The following is a 26,295-nucleotide window of genomic DNA, read 5'->3' on the forward strand; positions in this document are numbered from 1 at the left end:
TTACGTTACTAAGTGGGTAGAAGCTATTCCAACTAGTAGTGCTGATCATAACACCTCTATTAAGATGCTTAAAGAAGTTATTTTTCCGAGGTTTGGAGTCCCTAGATATTTAATGACTGATGGTGGTTCACATTTTATTCATGGTGCTTTTCGTAAAATGCTTGCTAAGTATGATGTTAATCATAGAATTGCATCTCCATATCACCCACAGTCTAGTGGTCAAGTAGAATTGAGTAATAGAGAGCTCAAATTAATTTTGCAAAAGACTGTTAATAGATCTAGAAAGAATTGGTCCAAGAAACTTGATGATGCATTATGGGCCTATAGAACTGCATATAAAAATCCTATGGGTATGTCTCCGTATAAAATGGTTTATGGAAAAGCATGTCACTTACCTCTCGAACTAGAACATAAGGCATATTGGGCCATTAAAGAGCTCAACTATGATTTCAAACTTGCCGGTGAGAAGAGGCTATTTGACATTAGCTCACTTGATGAATGGAGAACCCAGGCCTATGAGAATGCCAAACTGTTTAAAGAAAAAGTTAAAAGATGGCATGACAAAAGGATACAAAAGCGTGAGTTTAATGTAGGTGATTATGTGTTGCTATTCAACTCTCGTTTAAGATTTTTTGCAGGAAAACTTCTCTCTAAATGGGAAGGTCCTTACGTTATCGAGGAGGTCTATCGTTCCGGTGCCATAAAAATCAACAACTTCGAAGGCACAAATCCGAAGGTGGTGAACGGTCAAAGAATCAAACATTATATCTCAGGTAATCCTATAAATGTTGAAACTAATGTTATTGAAACCGTAACCCCGGAGGAATACATAAGAGACACTTTCCAGAACGTTTCAGACTCCGAAAAGGAATAGGTATGTGGTACGGTAAGTAAACCGACTCCAAAACAGTTCTAATGGCAATTTTTCTCCGTTTTGGAATATTTAAGAAAATAGGAAAATAAGAAGTAGTCCGGGAAGGACACGAGGTTTCCACGAGGGTGGGAGGCGCGCCCTACCCCCCTGGGCACGCCCCCTGCCTCGTGGGCACCTCGTGTGCCCTCCGGACTCTGTTTTCTTGCACAATACTTCTTTTGGTCGGTAAAAATTCATTATATAATCTCCTGAAGGTTTATACCACCGTATCACGCAAATATCCTCTGTTTTTGTTTCGAGCTGTTTCTGCCGCAGGTTTGGAGCAAGATGTCATCTCAGGATTCCGACGGAGAGAGCTATGTCTCACATGTCGTTGGTGATCCAAAGATCTATGGGGATCTATCTCCTTGTGGTCGAACTACGGATGATGGAGGCTGCTCATTTGATGAGGATCAATGATTCAAGTTCGGAGGAGGAGGATGTCCCTCTACCTCAACCTGGGGATATGCATGTGAAGTTCAAGAAGTCTAGTCTTCCTAAGAGGGCTAAACTGTCTAACAACCGATCTATTCCTTCTCGTTTTCGGCAGAAAAGCAAAGGAGATTTATGTGACAAGATCTTGAAGCTGGAAACGGAAGTCGATGACCTAAAGGAGGAAATTGCTCTTCTCAAGTACAATATGAAAAAGCTGAAGGCACAATTATCCCCATCATCATCACCACCTTCATCACCTCCGAAGAAGGAGACATAATCACATGGGTATGGGCACTCCCCTTGGCAACTGCCAAGCTTCGGGGAGGTGCCCCGGTATCGTATCACCATCACACTCCTATTTTTACCGTTTTTCTTAGTTCGATCCTTTTAGTAATATCTTGATCTAGTAGAATAAAGTTTTAGTGTGATTTAGTTTTGAGTTTTGCTTTATGATCCTTCTATGTAATCGAGTCCGTGAGTTATATATAATAAAGATTAGTGTTGAGTCAAGGGCTTGATTATCGTACTATGATCTCGAGGGAATAAAAGAAAAGAGAAAGAATAAAAAAGAAATAAAAGAGATCATATTAATCTTATTGAGAGTAATGACTTCACATACAAAGAGTATGATGAATAAAAGTTGTTGAGAGTTGACAAACCCAGTTTTGGTCATCATTGCAATTAATAGGAAGTAATAAAGAAAGAGAGATTTTCACATATAAATACACTATCTTGGACATCTTTTATGATTGTGAGCACTCATTAAAATATGACATGCTAAAGAGTGGATGTCGGACAAGGAATACAGCGTAATGGGTTATGTTTTCTTATATCTGAAATAAAGTATATTGTCATGGATCATCAAAAATGTTGAGCTTGTCTTTCCCTCTCATGCTAGCCAAATTCTTTGCACCAAGTAGAGATAGTACTTGTGCTTCCGAATACCCTCAAAACCAGTTTTGCCATGAGTGTCCACCATATCTACCTATGGATTGAGTAAGATCCTTCAAGTAAGTTGTCATCGGTGCAAGCAATAAAAATTGCTCTCTAAATATGTATGATTTATTAGTGTGGAGAAAATAAGCTTTATACGATCTTGTGATGTGGAAGAAATAAAAGCGACGGACTGCATAATAAAGGTCCATATCACAAGTGGCAATATAAAGTGACGTTCTTTTACATTAAGATTTCGTGCATCCAACCATGAAAGCGCATGACAACCTCTGCTTCCCTCTGCGAAGGGCCTATCTTTTACATTTGTCTTATTCATTATGCAAGAGTCATGGTGATCTTCACCTTTCCTTTTTACATTTTATCCTTTGGCAAGCACATTGTGTTGGAAAGATCCTGATATATATATATATATATATATATATATATATATATATATCCAATTGGATGTAAGTTAACATGAATTATTATTGTTGACATTACCCTTGAGGTAAAAGGTTGGGAGGCAACACTATAAGCCCCTATCTTTCTCTGTGTCCGATTAAAACTCCATAGCCATAAGTATTGAGTGAGTGTTAGCAATTGTGAAAGACTAAATGATAGTTGAGTATGTGGACTTGCTGAAAAGCTCTTATATTGACTTTTTCCAATGTTATGATAATTTGCAATTGCTTCAATGACTGAGATTATAGTTTGTTGGTTTTCAATGAAGTTTCTGATTCATACTTGACATTGTCAATAGATTATTACTTAAGCATAAGAAATCATATGACAATATATACATGTTGCTGTTATAAGAATGATCATGATGCCCTCATGTCCGTATTTTATTTTGTCAACACCTCTATCTCTAAACATGTGGACATATTTATCATTATCGGCTTCCGCTTGAGGACAAGCGAGGTCTAAGCTAGGGGGAGTTGATACGTCCATTTTGCATCATGCTTTTATATCGATATTTATTGCATTATGGGCTGTTATTACACGTTATGTCACAATACTTATGCCTATTCTCTCTTATTTTACAAGGTTTACATAAAGAGGGAGAATGCCGGCAGCTGGAATTCTGGGCTGGAAAAGGAGCAAATATTAGAGACCTATTCTGCACAGCTCCAAAAGTCCTGAATCTTCACGGAAGTTATTTTTTGGAATTAATAAAAAATACTGAGCGAAGAAAATACCAGAGGGGGCCCACACCCTGGCCACGAGGGTGGGGGGCGCGCCCCCTGCCTCGTGGACCCTCTGGAAGGCCTCCAGTGCCCATCTTCTGCTATATGAAGTCTTTCATCCGAGAAAAAAATCATAAGCAAGCTTTCAGGAAGAAACTCCGCCACCACGAGGCGGAACCTTGGTGGAACCAATCTAGGGCTCCGGCAGAGCTGTTCTGCCGGGGAAACTTCCCTCTGGGAGGGGGAAATCATCGCCATCACCAATGATCCTCTCATCGGGAGGGAGTCAATCTCCATCAACATCTTCACCAGCACCATCTCCTCTCAAACCCTAGTTCAACTCTTGTATCCAATCTTTCTCCCAAAGCCTCAGATTGGTACCTGTGGGTTGCTAGTAGTGTTGATTACTCCTTGTAGTTGATGCTAGTTGGTTTATTTGGTGGAAGATCATATGTTCAGATCCTTTATGCATATTAATACCCCTCTGATTATGAACATGAATATGATTTGTGAGTAGTTACGTTTGTTCCTGAGGACATGGGAGAAGTCTTGCTATAAGTAGTCATGTGAATTTGGTATTCGTTCGATATTTTGATGAGATGTATGTTGTCTTTCCTCTAGTGGTGTTATGTGAACGTCGACTACATGACACTTCACCATTGTTTGGGCCTAGAAGAAGGCATTGGGAAGTAATAAGTAGATGATGGGTTGCTAGAGTGACAGAAGCTTAAACCCTAGTTTACGAGTTGCTTCGTAAGGGGCTGATTTGGATCCATATGTTTCATGCTATGGTTAGGTTTACCTTAATACTTCTTTTGTAGTTGCGGATGCTTGCAATAGAGGTTAATCATAAGTGGGATGCTTGTCTAAGTAAGGATAGCACCCAAGCACCGGTCCACCCACATACCAAATTATCAAAGTAACGAACGCGAATCATATGAGCGTGATGAAAACTAGCTTGACGATAATTCCCATGTGTCCTCGGGAGCGCTTTTCTCTATATAAGAGTTTGTCCAGGCTTGTCCTTTGCTACAAAAAGGATTGGGCCACCTTGATGCACCTTAATTACTTTCATTACTTGTTACCCATTACAAATTACCTTATCACAAAACTATCTGTTACCGATAATTTCAGTGCTTGCAGAGAATACCTTACTGAAAACCGCTTATCATTTCCTTCTCCTCCTCGTTGGGTTCGACACTCTTACTTATCGAAAGGACTACGATAGATCCCCTACACTTGTGGGTCATCAGTGAGCACTCGAGGTGACCCGTATGTGAGTTCCGTGGGGAGAACTGCTTCTGCCCCGTATACCAGGGCAAAGGGTGTCCGGCCGGTGGCTCGATTTGGTGTCGTTCTGATCGACCAAAGAACTGCCGGCAACTCATCAATCCAGCGCCTTCCACTCTTGTGCAGTTTGTCAAAAGTCTTTGTTCTCAGGCCTCGCAGTACTTCAGCATTTGCCCTCTCCGCCTGGCTGTTGCTCCGCGGGTGTGCCACGGAAGAGAAACAGACCTTGTCGCCAAGGTCTTCGATGTATTGCATGAAGATGTGGCTTGTGAACTATGTGTCATTCTCGGTGATGACCCTGTTTGGCACACCGAAACGGCAGACTAGCCCTTTGAAGAACTTGACGGCTGACTGTGCAGTAACCTTCCTCACTGCCTCCAACTCCGGCCACTTTGTGAACTTGTCAATCGCAACATACAAGTACTCAAAGCCCCCGACAGCGCGAGGGAAAGGGCCCAGTATGTCGAGCCCCCAGACCCAAAACGGCCAGGAGAGAGGGATTGTTTGAAGGGCTTGAGCTGGTTGATGAAGCTTCTTTGAATGGAACTGGCATGCTTCACACCTGGTTACTAGTGTCGTCGCATCCTGGAGGGCAGTGGGCCAGAAGAAGCCTTGCCGGCAAGGGCCCTCGACCCTATGTGGGAGCCACATATGCCTCCATGTATCTCTGTCAACAGCTCCAGTCCTTCCTCCCGGGGGATGCACTTCAATTTCACACCGTTCGGTCTTTTTCTGTACAGGACGTCCTCCACGAACTGGTCAAGGCAGACCGACAGGCTACTTTTTCCGCTTCTTCCTGCTCCTCAGGAAGTTCCCCTGTCTGGAGGAAACGGACGGTATGCTGTGCCCATGCCGGAGCCTGGGGCTCGACGGCAAGGACCAAAGGCATTTCTTCTGCCATGGGAGCGGACGTCTCTACGGCCCGGGCTTGGCGCCCTGCTGGAGCCAGCTGCCCCTCGGCAGGCTCAGTACCCACGGTATTACCCTTGCCGGTGGCCCCAGGGGGCTCGGCGGGAAAGTACTTGCCGGGGCCTGACTTCCTCCGCTTGTTCTGCTCCATTGATGGTTCGACGGATGGTTGAGTTAGCCGAAGCACAAAAGTACCTGGTTCCACAGGTAGCTTGAAGGCAGCACGCTTTGACAGGTAATCGGCGATGTCGTTCTCCGCTCGGGGAACGTGCTCTGCTTGTATACCGTCAAAGCGCTCTTCCAGCTTCCTCACCTCATCTACGTAGGCCTCCATCAACGAACTCTGATAATCCTTGTTGACTTGCCTGGCGACAAGGTGTGAATCACCCCTGACGATGAGCTTCTTAACCCCGAGGTCTGCTACGATCCTGAGACCGGCAAGCAACCCCTCGTACTCGGCAGTGTTATTTGTGGACATCTCTCTGGGAAAGTGCATCTGGATTACATACTTGAGGTGCTCTCCGGTGGGTGCGACAAGCAGCACACCAGCACCGACGCCTTGCAGGGAGAAAGCCCCGTCAAAGTACATGATCCAGTCGTGACTTGCTTCCTTGCCGGGGAGAGTGGTCTCCTGGATCTCTTCGTCCGGCGTTGAAGTCCATTCTGCAACGAACTCCGCCAGGACTCTGCTCTGGATTGTCGAAGTACTTTCAAACTTCAAACCAAAGCTCGACAGCTCCAAGGCCCACTCCACAATCCTCCGGTTGCGTCTGGGTTATGCAATATCCGTTGCAACGGGAGGCGGGTGACGACAGTGATCTCGTGGGCTTGGAAGTAATGACGCAGCTTCCTAGAGGCCATAAGGAGGCCAAAGAGCAATTTCTGCACACCGGAGTACCTTGACCTAGCCCCCTGCAAGAGGGAGCTGACAAAGTAAATCGAGTGCTGCATCATCTTCTTCTTCTGCACCACTTCATTTGGCTGCGCGGGCCCTGTCCCGATGGCGTCAGACTCTGTCGAGGGCCTTGCCTTACCGGCACCAGGCCCTGCCGGGGGAATCTCTGACTCGCCATCCGCTGGTCCTGCCGTTGCCACTGCCTCTTCGTCGACCTCCCTCTGCGCCACCAGCGCGCCGCTAACCACTTGATTCGTCGCCGCCAGATACAGCAGCAATGGCTCTTGTGATTTAGGCGCCACCAGTACTGGTGTAGAGGAGAGGTATTTCTTCAGATCCTGCAGCGCCGCTTCGGCCTCCAGGGTCCACTCCATTGGGCCCGCCTTTTTCAAAATCTTGAAAAAGGGAAGGGCGCGCTCGGCAGACTTGGAGATGAATCGGCTCATGGCGGCAATGCAGCCAGTGAGCCAACGCACATCCTTGATCCGCTTGGGCGCCTCAATCTGCTCGATAGCCTTGATCTTGTCTGGGTTTGCCTCGATCCCACGCTGTGACACAAAGAACCCGAGAAGTTTGCCGGACGAACTCCGAAGACACACTTCTCAGGGTTCAACTTGAGGTTGATCTTGCGCAAATTTGCAAACGTCTCCTCCAGATCTTGCACAAGTTTTGCCCTGTCCTTCGTTTTGACCACTATGTCATCCATATATGCTTCCATATTTCTATGTAGCTGGGGCTCAAAACCAATTTGGACTGCTCTTGCAAACGTTGAGCCAGCACTCTTCAACCCGAAAGGCATCCGTAAAAAGCAATACGTACCACATGGGGTGATGAATGATGTCTTCTCTTCGTCTTCTCTAGTCATGAAGATCTGGTGGTATCCTGAGTAGGCGTCAAGGAACGATAATAGATCACACCCGACCACGGAGTCAACAATCTGGTCGATGCGCGGCAACGGGAAAGGGTCCTTGGGACAAGCCTTATTGATATCTGTGTAGTCAATACACAACCTCCACTTCCCATTTGCCTTGCGCACCACCACCAGATTGGCCAACCACGTCGGATGGAGTACTCCTCTCACCAAGCCTGCCGCTTCCAACTTCCTGATCTCCTCTGTGATGAACTCTTGCCTTTCCAAAGCCTTCTTCCTGACCTTCTTCTTGACGGGCCGCTCATGAGGACAGACAGCAAGGTGGTGCTCAATCACCTCCCTGGGAACGCCGGGGATGTCGGATGCTTGCCATGCAAACACATCGACATTCGTCCGCAGGAAGGTGACGAGCGCGCCTTCCTATTTGCTGTCGAGGGTGGAGCTTATGGTGAAAGCCCCTCCCGTGCCATGCTCCTTGACGGACACCTTCTTGGTCTCTGGCGGTGCAGCCCTGGATTTCTTGCTCTTGCCGGTGGAGCTCTCTGGCACATCCTCGACGGTAGCGCAACACTCTGAAGAGGTGCGCTTGCCGGAGTGGGTGCGGGAGGTCCTGCCGGTCTTCTTCTTCCCTCCCGTGGCTTCAGCAGCAAGTGCCTTGGCGGCAGCTGCTGCAACTGCTTGCTGGTAGAGTAGGTCGGCGCAGATCAGCGCGTTCTTCTTGTTGCAGGGGACGGTGATGATGGTTGATACGTCTCCAACGTATCTATAATTTTTTATTGTTCAATGCTATATTATATTCTGTTTTGGACATTATTGGGCTTTATTATACTCTTTTATATTATTTTTGGGACTAACCTATTAACGGGAGGCCCAGCCCAGAATTGCTGTTTTTTGCCTATTTCAGAGTTTCGCAGAAAAAGAATATCAAACGGAGTCCAAACGGAATGAAACCTTCGGGAACGTGATTTTCGAAACGAATGTGATCCAGAGGACTTGGACCCTACGTCAAGACATCAACCAGGAGGGCACGAGGTAGGGGGGCGCGCCTACCCCCCCAGGGCGCGCCCTCCACCCTCGTGGGCCCCCTGTTGCTCCACCGACATACTCCTTCCTCCTATATATACCTACGTACCCCCAAACTACCAGATACGGAGCCAAAAACCTAATTCCACCGCCGCAACCTTCTGTACCCGTGAGATCCCATCTTGGGGCCTGTTCCGGAGCTCCGCCGGAGGGGGCATCGATCACGGAGGGCTTCTACATCAACACCATAGCCTCTCCGATGATGTGTGAGTAGTTTACCTCAGACCTTCGGGTCCATAGTTATTAGCTAGATGGCTTCTTCTCTCTTTTTGGATCTCAATACAATGTTCTCCCCTCTCTCGTGGAGATCTATTCGATGTAATCTTCTTTTGCGGTGTGTTTGTTGAGACCGATGAATTGTGGGTTTATGATCAAGTTTATCTATGAACAATATTTGAATCTTCTCTGAATTCTTTTATGTATGATTGGTTATCTTTGCAAGTCTCTTCGAATTATCAGTTTGGTTTGGCCTACTAGATTGATCTTTCTTGCAATGGGAGAAGTGCTTAGCTTTGGGTTCAATCTTGCGGTGTCCTTTCCCAGTGACAGTAGGGGCAGCAAGGCACGTATTGTATTGTTGCCATCGAGGATAACAAGATGGGGTTTATATCATATTGCATGAGTTTATCCCTCTACATCATGTCATCTTGCTTAAAGCGTTACTCTGTTCTTATGAACTTAATACTCTAGATGCATGCTGGATAGCGGTCGATGTGTGGAGTAATAGTAGTAGATGCAGGCAGGAGTCGGTCTACTTGTCTCGGACGTGGTGCCTATATACATGATCATACCTAGATATTCTCATAACTATGCCAAATTCTGTCAGTTGCTCAACAGTAATTTGTTCACCCACCGTAATACTTATGCTCATGAGAGAAGCCACTAGTGAAACCTATGGCCCCCGGGTCTATTTTCCATCATATTAATCTCCCGACAACAAGCTATTTCTGGCGCCGTTTTTATTTTGCTTTCTTTACTTTGCATCTTTATCATAAAAATACCAAAAATATTATCTTATCATATCTACCAGATCTCACTCTCGTAAGTGACGGTGTAGGGATTGACAACCCCTTATCGCGTTGGTTGCAAGGATTTATTTGTTTGTGTAGGTGCGAGGGACTCGTGCGTGGCCTCCTACTGGATTGATACCTTGGTTCTCAAAAACTGAGGGAAATACTTACGCTACTTTGCTGCATCACCATTTCCTCTTCAAGGGAAAACCAACGCGGTGCTCAAGAGGTAGCAAGAAGGATTTCTGGCGCCGTTGCCGGGGAGTCTACGCAGAAGTCAACATACCAAGTACCCATCACAAACCCTTATCTCCCGCATTACATTATTTGCCATTTGCCTCTCGTTTTCCTCTCCCCCACTTCACCCTTGCCGTTTTATTCGCCCTCTCTTTTCCGTTCGCCTCTTTTTCGCTTGCTTCTTGTTTGCTCGTGTGTTGGATTGCTTGCTTGTCACGATGGCTCAAGATAATACTAAATTGTGTGACTTTACCAATACCAACAATAATGATTTCCTTAGCACTCCGATTGGTCCTCTTACCGATACTGAATCTTGTGAAATCAATGCTGCTTTGTTGAATCTTGTCATGAAAGATCAATTCGCTGGCCTTCCTAGTGAAGATGCCGCTACCCATCTAAATAGCTTCGTTGATTTGTGTGATATGCAAAAGAAGAAAGATGTGGACAATGATATTGTTAAATTGAAGCTATTTCCTTTTTCGCTTAGAGATCGTGCTAAAGCTTGGTTTTCGTCTTTGCCTAAAAATAGTATTGATTCTTGGAATAAGTGCAAAGATGCTTTTATCTCTAAGTATTTTCCTCCCGCTAAGATCATCTCTCTTAGAAACGATATTATGAATTTTAAGCAACTTGATCATGAACATGTTGCACAAGCTTGGGAGAGGATGAAATTAATGATACGTAATTGCCCTACGCATGGTTTGAATTTGTGGATGATTATACAAAAATTTTATGCCGGATTGAATTTTGCTTCTAGAAATCTTTTAGATTCGGCCGCGGGAGGCACTTTTATGGAAATCACTTTAGGAGAAGCTACTAAACTCCTAGATAATATTATGGTTAATTATTCTCAATGGCACACTGAAAGATCTACTAATAAAAAAGTGCATGCGATAGAAGAAATTAATGTTTTGAGTGGAAAGATGGATGAACTTATGAAATTATTTGCTACTAAGAGTGTTTCTTCTGATCCTAATGATATGCCTTTGTCTACTTTGATTGAGAATAATAATGAATCTATGGATGTGAATTTTGTTGGTAGGAATAATTTTGGTAACAACGCGTATAGAGGAAACTTTAATCCTAGGCCTTATCCTAGTAATTCCTCTAATAATTATGGTAATTCCTACAACAATTCTTATGGAAACTTTAATAAGATGCCTTCTGAATTTGAGACTAGTGTTAAGGAATTTATGAATTCGCAAAAGAATTTCAATGCTTTGCTTGAAGAAAAATTGCTTAAAGTTGATGAATTGGCTAGGAACGTTGATAGAATTTCCCTTGATGTTGATTCTTTAAAACTTAGATCTATTCCACCTAAGCATGATATCAATGAGTCTCTCAAAGCCATGAGAATTTCCATTGATGAGTGCAAAGAAAGAACCGCTAGGATGCGTGCTAAGAAAGATTGCTTTGTGAAAGCGTGTTCTTCTAGTTTCTATGAAAATAAAGATGAAGATCTAAAAGTTATTGATGTGTCCCCTATTAAATCTTTGTTTTGCAATATGAATCTTGATAATGATGGGACTGAATATGATCCACCTTTACCTAGAAGGCGTTCCAAAAATTCGGAGTTTTTAGATCTTGATGCTAAAATTGATAAAAGTGGGATTGAAGAGATCAAAACATTAGATATTAATGAACCCACTATTTTGGATTTCAAGGAATTTAATTATGATAATTGCTCTTTGATAGATTGTATTTCCTTGTTGCAATCCGTGCTAAATTCTCCTCATGCTTATAGTCAAAATAAAGCTTTTACTAAACATATCGTTGATGCTTTAATGCAATCTTATGAAGAAAAACTTGAGTTGGAAGTTTCTATCCCTAGAAAACTCTATGATGAGTGGGAACCTAATATTAAAATTAAAATTAAAGATCATGAATGCTATGCTTTGTGTGATTTGGGTGCTAGTGTTTCCACGATTCCAAAGACTTTGTGCGATTTGCTAGGTTTCCGTGATTTTGATGATTGCTCTCTAAACTTGCACCTTGCGGATTCCACTATTAAGAAACCTATGGGAAGAATTAATGATGTTCTTATTTTTGCAAATAGGAATTATGTGCCCGTAGATTTTATTGTTCTTGATATAGATTGCAATCCTTCATGTCCTATTATTCTTGGTAGACCTTTCCTTAGAACGATTGGTGCTGATATGAAGGACGGGAATATTAGATTCCAATTTCCGTTAAGGAAAGGCATGGAACACTTCCCTAGTAATAAAATAAAATTACCATATGAATCTATTATGAGAGCCACTTATGGATTGCCTACTAAAGATGGCAATACCTAGATCTATCCTTGCTTTTATGCCTAGCTAGGGGCGTTAAACGATAGCGCTTGTTGGGAGGCAACCCAATTTTATTTTTAGTTTTTTTTGCTTTTTTGCTTCTGTTTAGGAATAAATATTTGATCTAGCCTCTGGTTAGACTTGTATTTTTTGTTTTAATTAGTGTTTGTGCCAAGTTAAACCTATAGGATCTTCTTGGATGATAGTTATTTGATCTCGCTGTAATTCCAGAAATTTGCTGTTCACGAAAATAATTGTTAAAAATCACCAGAACGTGATAAAATATTGATTCCAATTGCTTCTGATCAATAAACAAATTTCTAGGTCTTCCTATTTTGGCTGAATTTTTGGAGTTCCAGAAGTTTGCGTTAGTTACAGATTACTACAGAATGTTCTGTTTTTGACAGATTCTGTTTTTCGTGTGTTGTTTGCTTATTTTGATGAATCTATGGCTAGTAAAATAGTTTATAAACCATAGAGAAGTTGGAATACAGTAGGTTTAACACCAGTATAAATAAATAATGAGTTCATTACAGTACCTTGAAGTGGTCTTTTGTTTTCTTTCGCTAACGGAGCTCACGAGATTTTCTGTTAAGTTTTGTGTTGTGAAGTTTTCAAGTTTTGGGTAAAAGATTTGATGGATTATGGAACAAGGAGTTGCAAGAGCCTAAGCTTGGGGATGCGCATGGCACCCCAAGATAATCTAAGGACACCTAAAAGCCAAAGCTTGGGGATGCCCCGGAAGGCATCCCCTCTTTCGTCTACTTCCATCGGTAACTTTACTTGGAGCTATATTTTTATTCACCACATGATATGTGTTTTGCTTGGAGCGTCTTGTATGATTTGAGTCTTTGCTTTTTAGTCTACCACAATCATCTTTGTTGTACACACCTTTTGAGAGAGACATACATGATTCGGAAATTATTAGAATACTCTATGTGCTTCACTTATATCTTTTGAGTTATATAGTTTTTGCTCTAGTACTTCACTTATATCTTTTAGAGCACGGTGGTGGTTTTGTTTTATAGAAACTATTATTCTCTCATGCTTCACTTAGATTATTTTGAGAGTCTTAAACAGCATGGTAATTTGCTTAAATAATCCTAATATGCTAGGTATTCAAGACTAGTAAAAACTTTCTTATGAGTGTGTTGAATACTAAGAGAAGTTTGATGCTTGATGATTGTTTTGAGACATGGAGGTAGTGATATCAAAGTTGTGCTAGTTGAGTAGTTGTGAATTTGAGAAATACTTGTGTTGAAGTTTGCAAGTCCCGTAGCATGCACGTATGGTAAACGTTATGTAACAAATTTGAAACATGAGGTGTTCTTTGATTGTCCTCCTTATGAGTGGCGGTCGGGGACGAGCGATGGTCTTTTCCTACCAATCTATCCCCCTAGGAGCATGCGCGTAGTGCTTGGTTTTTGATGACTTGTAGATTTTTGCAATAAGTATGTGAGTTCTTTATGACTAATGTTGAGTCCATGGATTATACGCACTCTCACCTTTCCATCATTGCTAGCCTCTTCGGTACCGTGCATTGCCCTTTCTCACATTGAGAGTTGGTGCAAACTTCGCCGGTGCATCCAAACCCCGTGATATGATACGCTCTTTCACACATAAACCTCCTTATATCTTCCTCAAAACAGCCACCATACCTACCTATTATGGCATTTCCATAGCCATTCCGAGATATATTGCCATGCAACTTTCCACCGTTCCGTTTATCATGACACGTTCATCATTGTCATATTGCTTTGCATGATCATGTAGTTGACATAGTATTTGTGGCAAAGCCACCATTCATAATTCTTTCATACATGTCACTCTTGGTTCATTGCATATCCCGGTACACCGCCGGAGGCATTCATATAGAGTCATACTTTGTTCTAGTATCGAGTTGTAATCATTGAGTTGTAAATAAATAGAAGTGTGATGATCATCATTTTCTAGAGAATTGTCCCAAGTGAGGAATAAAAAAAGGGAGAAAGGCCATAAAAAAGGAAGGCCCAAAAAAATGAGAGAAAAAGAGAGAAGGGACAATGTTACTATCCTTTTACCACACTTGTGCTTCAAAGTAGCACCATAATCTTCATGATAGAGAGTCTCTTGTTTTGTCACTTTCATATACTAGTGGGAATTTTTCATTATAGAACTTGGCTTGTATATTCCAACAATGGGCTTCCTCAAATGCCCTAGGTCTTCGTGAGCAAGCAAGTTGGATGCACACCCACTTAGTTTCTTTTGTTGAGCTTTCATATATTTATAGCTCTAGTGCATCCGTTGCATGGCAATCCCTACTCCTTGCATTAACATCAATCGATGGGCATCTCCATAGCTCATTGATTAGCCTCGTTGATGTGAGACTTTCTCCCTTTTTGTCTTCTCCACATAACCCCCATCATTATATTCTATTCCACCCATAGTGCTATATCCATGGCTCACGCTCATGTATTGCGTGAAGGTTGAAAAAGTTTGAGATTACTAAAGTATGAAACAATTGCTTGGCTTGTCATCGGGGTTGTGCATGATGAGAGCATTCTTGTGTGACGAAAATGGAGCATGACTAAACTATATGATTTTGTAGGGATGAACTTTCTTTGGCCATGTTATTTTGAGAGGACATAATTGCTTAGTTAGTATGCTTGAAGTATTATTATTTTTATGTCAATATTGAACTTTTATCTTGAATCTTTCGGATCTGAATATTCATACCACAATTAAGAAGAATTACATTGAAATTATGCCAAGTAGCATTCCACATCAAAAATTCTGTTTTTATCATTTACCTACTCGAGGACGAGCAGGAATTAAGCTTGGGGATGCTTGATACGTCTCCAACGTATCTATAATTTTTGATTGTTCCATGCTATATTATATTCTGTTTTGGACATTATTGGGCTTTATTATACACTTTTATATTATTTTTGGGACTAACCTATTAACCGGAGGCCCAGCCCAGAATTGCTGTTTTTTGCCTATTTCAGAGTTTCGCAGAAAAAGAATATCAAACGGAGTCCAAACGGAATGAAACCTTCGGGAACGTGATTTTCGGAACGAACGTGATCCAGAGGACTTGGACCCTACGTCAAGACATCAACCAGGAGGGCACGAGGTAGGGGGCGCGCCTACCCCCCAGGGCGCGCCCTCCACCCTCGTGGGCCCCCTGTTGCTCCACCGACGTACTCCTTCCTCCTATATATACCTACGTACCCCCAAACTACCAGATACGGAGCCAAAAACCTAATTCCACCGCCGCAACCTTCTGTACCCGTGAGATCCCATCTTGGGGCCTGTTCCGGAGCTCCGCCGGAGGGGGCATCGATCACGGAGGGCTTCTACATCAACACCATAGCCTCTCCGATGATGTGTGAGTAGTTTACCTCAGACCTTCGGGTCCATAGTTATTAGCTAGATGGCTTCTTCTCTCTTTTTGGATCTCAATACAATGTTCTCCCCCTCTCTCGTGGAGATCTATTCGATGTAATCTTCTTTTGCGGTGTGTTTGTTGAGACCGATGAATTGTGGGTTTATGATCAAGTTTATCTATGAACAATATTTGAATCTTCTCTGAATTCTTTTATGTATGATTGGTTATCTTTGCAAGTCTCTTCGAATTATCAGTTTGGTTTGGCCTACTAGATTGATCTTTCTTGCAATGGGAGAAGTGCTTAGCTTTGGGTTCAATCTTGCGGTGTCCTTTCCCAGTGACAGTAGGGGCAGCAAGGCACGTATTGTATTGTTGCCATCGAGGATAACAAGATGGGGTTTATATCATATTGCATGAGTTTATCCCTCTACATCATGTCATCTTGCTTAAAGCGTTACTCTGTTCTTATGAACTTAATACTCTAGATGCATGCTGGATAGCGGTCGATGTGTGGAGTAATAGTAGTAGATGCAGGCAGGAGTCGGTCTACTTGTCTCGGACGTGATGCCTCTATACATGATCATACCTAGATATTCTCATAACTATGCTCAATTCTGTCAATTGCTCAATAGTAATTTGTTCACCCACCGTAATATTTATGCTCATGAGAGAAGCCACTAGTGAAACCTATGGCCCCCGGGTCTATTTTCCATCATATTAATCTCACGACAACAAGCTATTTCTGGCGCCATTTTTATTTTGTTTTCTTTACTTTGCATCTTCATCATAAAAATACCAAAAATATTATCTTATCATATCTATCAGATCTCACTCTCGTAAGTGACCATGTAGGGATTGACAACCCCTTATCGCGTTGGTTGCGAGGATTTATTTGTTTGTGTAGGTGTGAGGGACTCGTGCGTGGCCACCTACTGGATTGATACCTTGGTTCTCAAAAACTGAGGAAAATACTTACGCTACTTTGCTGCATCACCCTTTCCTCTTCAAGGGAAAACCAACGTAGTGCTCAAGAGGTAGCAATGGTCATCGGCCCAGGCATCTTCAGCGTGTTGTAGGCGTAGTGTGATACCGCCATGAACTTGGCTAGTGCCGGGCGGCCGAGGATCCCATTGTAGGGCAAGGGGATCTCGGCTACATCGAAGACAATCCTCTCCATCCTATAGTTCAACTCGCCTCCAAACGTCACAGGCAACATGACCTTCCCCTTCGGCTGGCTCCTTCCCGGGTTGACCCCTCGAAACGTGCCCGTCTCCTCGAGGTCTCCGTCAGGAATTTGCAGCCTTTTGATCACAACGGGTGAGATTAGGTTCAGACCAGCCCCGCCATCAACCAGCATCTTGTTCACCTTGAGGTTACGTATCGTTGGTGAAACCAACAACGACAAACACCCGACCGCAGTTGTGCGATCAGGGTGATCCTCGGCGTCAAACATGATGGGTGTGCTGGTACCACTTCAGCGGCTTCTGAGCGTCGAACGATGGCTCCGCTGCTGTGATCTCACGCGCCCACTGCTTGAGCTGGCAGTGAGAAGTGTGCAGCGAGGCGCCACCATCGACGCACATGGCCTCCGTAGCCTTCTGAAACTCTTGCTCGCCGGACTCGTCGTCCTCGTCATGATTGTCGTCTTCCTGCTTCTTGTCATGGCCCCGAGCGGGCCTCTCTTGCTGGTTATCCTTGTCGCGCAGCCTCCTTGACCGCCACGCTTCTTGCCGGATCCTTCGGCACCATCCTGACCCTTCTCCTTGTCCCGCCTCTCATACTCGGCCTTTTGCTTTTCGGCAAGCAGCTCGACCTGTCGACAATTCTGGAGGTCGTGGCCCTTGGTGCGGTGGATCTTGCAATACTGCTTGTCGGAGCCTCCTGTCTTGTCGGCGGCTGCCAAGGCCCGGCAAGCGGCACACTCGGCAATCTCCTTGCCGGGGTCGTCTGCCTTGGCCTTTTTGGCAGCGCCGGTGTGGTCGGATCCCTCGACGGCAAGCACGGCCTTGCCCTTGCGTTTCCTGTTGAGACGCCGACCCTTCTTCGTCGGGGTGGCGGCGTCTTCATCAGTAGAGTCGGTTTCCGCGCCGGCGTCCTCGCCGGGGTAATTCCTTCCCTCTTCAGCCCGGGCGCACCTATCGGCCAGAACATAAAGTTCGGCCACATCTTTAACCTTGTTCATCGCCAGCTCTTCACGCATCTTGCGATTGCGCACGTTCTGATGGAACGCGCTAATCACAGCGGCGGGATGAACATCTGGGATGTTGTACTGCACCCGGCTGAACCTCTGTATGTACTTGCGCAGGTTTTCCCCTTCCTTCTAGGGAATGATATGCAAATCACTGGCCTGGCCATGAGCTTGGTGGCCTCCAGTGAAGGCACCAACGAACTCATGGCACAAATCCGACTAAGAAGAAATGGAATCCGCCGACAAGTGCATCAACCAGGACATGACATTGGGTTTCAGCGCCAACGGGAAGTAATTGGCAAGCACCTTGTCGTCGCGAGCTCCAGCGGCTTGCATCGCGATGGTGTAGATGCTGAGGAACTCTGACGGGTGGGTCTTGCCGTTGTACTTCTCGCCGATGTCGGGCTTGAACATGCGGTGGGATGGCCACTGGAACTGCCGCAGCTCACGGGTAAAGGCTGGGCAACCCACCTCGTAAGGTAAGCCGCCGGAGCCTCCCAGTGTTGGGTGGTCCATAGCGGGCCTCGCCCGCTTATCTGACTAGTGGCATGTGTCGCGCCGGCGCTCGATGGTGGTTCGAGCGTCTTCATGGGCTCGCTCCCGAAGAACTTGGCGCTGATCACGGTGGGTCCGTGGGTCGGACGACGCTATGGAAATGTTATCACAAGGGTCGTCACGACGGACTCGCACCGGTGGCAGCTGGCGCGGGGGAGGAGAGTGCATCGTGGCTGCAGCTCCCCCGGTCCTTCCACCGCTGGCATGTGGCGGCTCGACGGAGCGCCGGCCCGAGGGCCTCGCCGGTCGCGGTTCATCTTTGTTGGCGACAGCGACGAGGCTCCGGATGGTGGCTCTCCATTCGTTGAGCTTTTCCGTGGCAGGAGGGAAGTCGAGGAGCAGCTGCACGCGCGCCAAAGCTTCTGCTGGCGTGGGTGGCACCGAAAGCTGCGTGGACCATGACGCGCTCCGACTTCTAACCACGTTAGAAGGAGCTCTATCACGGCCCGGCGGTTGCGCGCCATTTTCGCCAGCACTTCGGTGTGCGTGCTGGCCTCCTCCGTCCCGCGAGTGATGCACATGGCTCTTCCCACGGCGGCATCCGGGGTCACCAGCATGGTGACGCTGCTCGTCGTGCACACGCTGGGAAGAGCGTGTCGTGGGCGCCAGTGTAGGCATCTTGGAGGTTGCTGTGCCGCCCGTAGGTGGCACAGCGACACCCCTGGAGGGCCCCGCACCACCTACGGGGGGCCCAGCCCTGTCTTTGGATTTGGTGGTGTGCGGCCCGTCGTCTGGCGCACGAACGACGCCGCTCGCCAGGCTCTGACTGCCAGAGCGATGTTGGTGCTCGCGGGCCGCGGCTCGGGTTCTGTCCGCGACCGGGCCGCTGCTCGCCCGCACTGGCACGGGCCGTTCGGCTCCCGACGAGCCGATCGCCGTGATCGTCTTCTTCTTGGGAGCCATGGCGATGAAGAACCGCTAGGCTAACTGCTAGACCAGATTCTCACAACTGCGCCCCCTACCTGGCGCGCCAAAGATGTCGGTGGGAACGACACCTATGGAATCACTAGGATCCCTTCTATGGTTGGCGGGCGCGAGGTTGTGCAAAGAGCGGGTCTTACAGGAAGCACACGGATCGTTTCCCAGGTTCGGGCCGCAAAGATGCGTAATACCCTAGTCCTGCTTTGGTGGGTGTATTTGAGTGTTCTTGTGTTCTTGAGCTAGCTACGGGGTGCAACTTGCCCAACAGATCTGAATCCCTCTCCTGGTCACCTCGCGCCTCCTTTTATAGGCAGAAGGGGTTGCCACAGTGGCACACAGGAGGTGGAAAGGTCTACAGTTGATAAGCCTATCCTCTAGGACCGTCGGACAAACGCATTTAATGCGCTGCCGACGTGCCCCCCTTGCTTTATCAGGGACGGCAACGAAGCACGTCCCAGTTGTCGCCGCCTCGCCTGGCTTTGACACGCGCCCGAGCTGACGAGGTCTTGCGGCGCCACGTTGGCTGGCTGCTGGGCTGGCGCAGTGGTGGAGCCTTCACGAAGGGTCGCATGCCACCACGCAGGTGCTTGCTGAGTCGGTGAAGAGGCCGCCCGTCGCCACGCAGGTGCCTGCCCAGCTGGTCGAGCTAGCAGCTACTTGGGGACGGCGGTGGAGTCTTGGCTGGTGCGGGCCTGGCTGTGGTCCTGCTGATGCCCTCGGCAAGGGTCTAGCCGCGGCTCCATGGTCTTCCCCGACAAGCATCTTGTCGGGGGGTCTCGTGGATTTCCTCGGCTAGGATCTCGCCGAGGGTCGTCGTCTTCTGATCCTCATCTGATCTTGTGTGTTCATGATCTTGACGAAGATCTGCATGCCACCACAGAGGTGCCTCCCGAGCCTTGGTTCCAATGTAGTTGGTTGGTTGGTGGAACCCTTGGGCTCAAGGAAAGCGCGCTCCACTCGCGTTAGGCAAGTTGCCCCGGCAAGGCTCTTGCCGGGGCTGCGGAGGCCGCCCCGGCAGGGGTCTTGCCGGGGCTGCGGAGGCCGCCCCGGCAGGGGTCTTGCCGGAGGGGGTCCACCTCGCCATCTTGCTCTTTGTGTTTCTGGTCTTGGCGTTGCCTTGGTTGTCTTGTGTTTCGGCTTCTCTCCGGCTTCCCTTCTCTGCACTGCTAAGTGCGGTCGCGGCGCGCGGCTCTGACTGCCCGTGCACAAGTAAAGGGGTCAAAAGGAGAGCCCCTACTTTTGTACACCGACACTGTGCGATTCACGTTTTAACCTGGTGGCCGCCTGCAGGCGTGGCGGCAGGGCCCGCCGCCTCCTGGCGTGGTGGAAGGTGACACGTGTCGCCTGCCGCGCCTGCCGCCATGTCCGAGGGGGTCCTTTTTGTCAATGTTTTCGACGAGTGGTCCTTTTTGCCAATTCATTTCGCCAGGGGGTCCTTTTGGACAAAAAAATCTCTGGCCTGGGGCGCCGTGGACGGGATGGGAGAGGCGGCGGCGGGCGAGAGGTGGAGGGGAAGTTTCCCCTTTCTGTCTCTTATACCTAGGCTAATACGCAACAGAAAAGTGGACCAACGACGTGAAACAAATTCATCGACAGAACAATAGCCCTTGCACAGTAAAATGACGCTTGGACATCGCAGTTACCAGCCCTTAGTGCGACGCCTAATGGGTTTAATTACCAGTGCTTCAAGGATTTATGGATTTGGCATCACGTGAATCCCACAATGACATCAATGCCTTGCAGAGATCTCGTATTCTTAACATTCAAACCCTGCCATGTGAATCTCGCATCTTCTCTCAGAGGCTACTCAAGAGTGCCCAACCCTAGCACTGCCACCCCCTTCTCCCTCCTCCCTGCCCTCTGCCGCCTTCTGAGGTGCTCCCCGACTCATGCGTGTGACACCTATGAAGGTGGCAGTGGCGATATAGCCGCTCCAGTCGTGTGGAGGACCTCGGTCGTCGGGGCGGCGGCCCCGTTGGTGTGCTCAGCATGGCCATATGCGGCAAGCCTTACTAGTGGGTGTTGGCTGGACGTCTCCCATGGCTAAGCGGGAAGCAAGGGGAGGCGCGAGAGTCTTCCACAGGCTTTATGAGTGCCCTGTCGAGAACATCCGTTTTAGATCACTAGATCTGCTCACTCCCCTTCTATTTCCAGTGGCCAGCGGTCTTCGATGGATGGCCTTGGGCTCGGATAGGGTGGAGCTCGTAGGTGTGACTGAGAACTGAAGTTATTCCTTGGTCGGCATGGCAGTCACACTGATGTCGATGCCTTTGGCATTGATCCTCCATGGAGGCTTCACTGAGGTTCCCCTCGCCTTCAAGCTTCCATCTGCTTAGTGTTAAAAACCTTGGTCCCCTCTCTTGGGCGATGGTGGTGCTGCAGTGTCGTGGTCCTTCTTGGAGGCGTCGTCCCAGCCGGGATTGTAGTTGAGTTGGGTGAGCGGTGATGGCTCTGGGGGTCAACGGTTCGCATCTTGGTTTTCAATTCTTCACCACTCTCCAGATGTAGAAGTGAAGCGTCCCTGGTGGTGCCGCTGGTGGTCGACGCCCTTGATCCTGGCCGAGAGGGGGTCGAGGTTCCCTCTAAGGATGTGGCGGTAATATATTTGGTGAGCCTTGTGGTCCAACGAATTTTGCTCATGCCCAAGGTTGGTGATGTCTTCTATGTGGGTTATATCTTGTTAACTTGTTCCTCTGTCTGGCTACTTTCGATCTGCATAGTGGTCAGCCAATGGCAGTGTTAGTGAGCTTGTTGGTATGAGTTTGCTCCTCTCCTTGGCAGCCCTGGTTTCCCGCTACATGTCGGATCTAGGGTGATTGGCTTTGCCTATTGATTATGCGGCATCCTTTGAGCCAGGACGAGAGGGTTGTGGCCCTCTGCGACGGCAAAGATACATAGTTTCAAGCTAGATTGTTCCCTTGAGGTCGGACAAGGGAACAATGCATCCTTGGGGGTACATTCTCTCAAGACTTTATCTTTCCCTCTTGTGTAGGTCGTAGTGTAGGGAGATATCCTCGGCGGTGCTAGTTTGTCCTTGCATCTAACATTGCCTTTATGCAGTCATGTTTAGCCTTGGGTTCTGCTGCTTTTTTCTTGTTTTTGTTGACTTATTTGTATTGTTATGAGATTTGTACTCCTGGCCGTTGATGGTTTTGTCAATTCAAAGTAGGGTTCGGCTCGAGCCTTTTCTCTAAATAAAAGAGATATCATTTGTTTATTAGGATAGCATGTGGTACTACTCCAGGATACAAGTATAAGGTGAATGACCATGATTATGACCAAGGATACAATCTAACCGATGACATCTATCCATCTAATCAATATTTATGACGACAAATCCCCAGACATAAACATTTTGCAAAGATGTAAGAAGCAGCAAGGGAGGACATTGATAGGGCATTTGGAATGTTGCAAGCTAGATTTGCAATTGTTTGGTGTCCTGCTCATTCCTCGGACAAAGATACATTGGCAAAGATCATGACTTGTTGTGTAGTCCTACATGACATGGTCATCGCGGATGAGAGAGATACACAGATGGCCAAAGAGTATGACAATGTTAGCATACCTATCGAGCCTCATAGACACACAAAACACATTCAAACATGCTTCGAGGCGTGACAGAAGAATGAAGACCGGGCCTCCCATGATTAGTTGCGTGAAGATCTCTGAGCATCAATGACAGATGCATGGGCGATAGTGTGTTTACATGTCTTTAGTTCATTGTTTTTTATTTGGACAATTTGATTCATTGGAATACTTGTTGCATTCTGATTATTTATGTATTCGGATAAGTGGATTGTAATAATATTGTTGAATTGTTTAATGTCGACGCCAAATTGAACAAGTAGAGTAGATAGAAAAAAACATGAATAAAATTATGGAGCCTGTTGTTTTGGTGACTCTGTTTATAACGCCGCCTACACAACCTTTCAAAATTTATGGTGTGCTCCAAATGCGTTTGGAGCCTGCGGATATGGCAACTGCATCCAGATGTAAAAATGTAGTTTGACCTCTATTACGTTGCGACAGATGAAACACATATGTATTACATTTGGCATTTTGGATTATCATTTTTTGTGTTAAAACTATGCAAGTTTGTTATAATGCATGGGTGGCATGCGTGGAAATGTGCGACCAATCCAACTAGTTACAATATATCAATAAGTACATTAGCAATGCTCTTCATCACCCAGGGTGCAGCATAAATTATTCTGCATCTAAGGTTTCTTACATCATTTCATCAAGAATTTGTATTTAGTATACAAACACTTATGTTCATATTGATTCATTGTGCAAAATCTGTCATAAGAAAACGAAATATAAGTCATAATACAATAAAATTAGATTTTTATGTAAATTTCATGCTATAATTTTATGTTCGTAATCTTACATAATGTAAAATATTTTCTACGACTGTTATATGTTTCTTGCGTTCTCATTTGACTTCCAACATTGTTAAAAACTTAGGAGGCGTAAAAAATATGATGATGTGATATAAAAATAAAAGGGATGAAGAATAACAATTCTTCGGGGTTTCCGTTTGCCGAAACTCGGCAAATATAGACTCCCTTCACGGCTCCGTCGCCTGCTTAACCGCGGGGCCCACCTGCCAGACTTTGTCGGGTTGTTTCTGTCGGCAACTCGGCGAACTTGAGATTCTTCCAAGTTTATTGTGTTCGCCGAGTCCTTTTTCGTTGGAACTAGCAGCAAAATGTGAAGTTTGTCAAGTTTCTTATCACTGCGAAATCCAATTTTGGATCAAACTCAGGAGATGTAAACTTTGTTGAGTTGCCGATAAAACCAACTCAGCAGAAAATCAGATTCCAGTAGTGCTGGGTGACAAGCCAGACCCTGTACATTACTATATATAGTATTATCGCTAGAGCCATCAATGACAATATACATCAACTTGATTATGAAGTGCGTGAATCTGCTCCAACCGATGCCGTTCAACACGCTAAGTTGAGACTTGAGGGTCATGCGTGCATATGAAACCATGAGTTAGACATAAAATGGAATTATGACAAAGTCAAACAGAGTTCTCAACAAATATGGGATGGACGTGTAGTTCTTTTTCTGTAACTGAACTCAAATTTTGAATCAGCGCAAAGAAATACTACTCAACGATCAGTTTTGCAAATTCTTTGGTTCTTGACCGATATCCTAAACCTTTCAACTATAAAAGGCCACAGCTGTAAGGATTGCATATATACTTTGCAGGCTTTCCAGTTCCAGCAAGGATGTGTTTAAAACTTTAAATGATGTTTTTATCAAACCGTGCAAAAATCGACTACTAATTTGTCCAAGTGGACAACAAGCGTGTTTGCGATTCCATAGCATTTCAACGGTTTGTCCCAGCCCGTTCTCTAACACCGTACCCTTTCATTCCAGTGAGCGATTGGATCCAGCACCATCCAAGCAAGCAACCATGTCGACGGGAGCATCTTAATTTTATGTAAATTCAAGCTAGGTAGGTGTATTAGTTAGCCTGTCAATTCCCTTGGCTTTTGTTTTCTCTTCTTCCGGTCCTCCTGGCCTCGCCAAGATGCACGAGGAGGCAGAGACAGACCGGAGACCTTGTCACTCGAGCTAATTAACATTGCAGAGCGTTCGCACATGCACACGCGGGTAAATTAAAAGCATGGATGCAACTGTAAGCGCGCAGGAAGAAGCCGACACAAGTCGAAGTCTATATAAGCATATGCTTCCATTCATCTTCCACACTCTTCTTGCTTGCTTCTTCTGCGCTGTGCACCGATCGCTCTCAACACCAGCCAACATATAGGCATGGCGTCCTCCGGGAGCGCTTCTTGGGTTACACTTGCGCTGCTCCTCTTCATCACTCTGGCTGCGACCGCCAATGGCGACGAGCTCTCCACAAGTTACTATGAGAAGACGTGCCCCAACGTGCAGCACGTCGTGCGGTCAGTGATGGCGAGCAGCGTCGCCGCCCAGCCGAGGATGGCGCCCGCCGTCCTCCGCCTCTTCTTCCACGACTGCTTCATCAACGTATATAAGCATCTCTACTACTTCTACGTATATTCTTACCTACACTATGGTTCCATTTGCTAATGCTACGATCCATATATGGCGTCACAGGGATGTGATGCTTCTGTTCTCCTGGACACAGCTCCCTTCTCCGCCAGCGAGAAGGATGTAGAGCCGAACGCCTCCCTCACCGGCTACACCGTCATCGACGACATCAAGTCGCACTACTGCCCGGCAACCGTCTCCTGCGCTGATGTTATCGCCCTGGCGTCCCGCGACGCCATCGCCCTGCTCGGAGGTCCCACCTGGAGCGTGCCCCTCGGCCGCAAGGACTCACGCTTCGCCGCCAACCCGGAGTCCACCGAGAAGGGCCTCCCGAGCCCACACGACATCCTCGGCGAGCTCGTCACCATGTTTTCAAGGCTCAACCTCGACGCGCGTGACATGACCGCGCTCTCCGATGCCCACACCGTCGGGATGGCCGACTGCATGCACTACAGCGACCGCGTCTACAGCACCGACCGCGATGAGGAGATCGACCCATCCTTCGCGCAGACCATGCAGCTTATGTGCCAGGGTCCTTCCGGTAAGGCGCCGTTTGACGTGCAAACTCCGATGAGGTTTGACAACGCTTACTACCGCAACCTTATCGCGCGGCGCGGCCTCCTCACCTCCGACCAGACTCTCTACGGCGGTGGAGGCCTGCAGGACAATCTCGTGGAGATGTACAGCACCGATGGTGAAGCATTTGCGAGGGACTTCGCCAAGGCCATGGTGAAGATGGGAAACGTACCTCCACCCATGGGAATGCCCGTGGAGGTGAGGCTCAAGTGCTCAACGGCCAACTATTGATTGCTTGATCCCAAGTGCATCATGCAACCGGGCATGTTTATACTGGATTCAATTATTAAATGTACAAATTGTAACAGTACTCGTGTTCAAATTTTTTGCCCATATAATGTCGTCTTGACAGAATGTTTGACAAAAATGTTCCCTTACATGTGTGTGTAATAAATGGTGTTTCACAAGTTTATTTCAATGGGAAATATATAATGAGCTTGCATTCAGTTGTCATATAATGAGCTCGCATTTAATTGTTATATTTCTGCACTTGGGTTTTAGCAGCGACGCTTCAACATCTCCAAACGGCTATTATGTCGAATTGTCAATAGCATGGAATCTAATGAACCGTTCTTCAAGCAACGGAAGAATGACGCAT

General features: G+C 46.5%; 1 protein-coding gene across 1 annotated transcript; it reads left to right on the plus strand.

The window, feature by feature from the left end:
- Positions 1-24,859: 24,859 nt before the first annotated feature.
- On the plus strand, positions 24,860-25,928 carry LOC123169907 (peroxidase P7). Its single transcript, XM_044587761.1, has 2 exons — positions 24,860-25,097; positions 25,188-25,928. Exons 1-2 carry the CDS (start codon positions 24,876-24,878, stop codon positions 25,926-25,928), a joined length of 963 nt encoding a protein of 320 aa, XP_044443696.1. The 5' UTR covers positions 24,860-24,875.
- Positions 25,929-26,295: the final 367 nt, after the last annotated feature.

Source organism: Triticum aestivum, chromosome 7D (genome assembly GCF_018294505.1).
Source record: "Triticum aestivum cultivar Chinese Spring chromosome 7D, IWGSC CS RefSeq v2.1, whole genome shotgun sequence".
NCBI lineage: Eukaryota > Viridiplantae > Streptophyta > Magnoliopsida > Poales > Poaceae > Triticum > Triticum aestivum.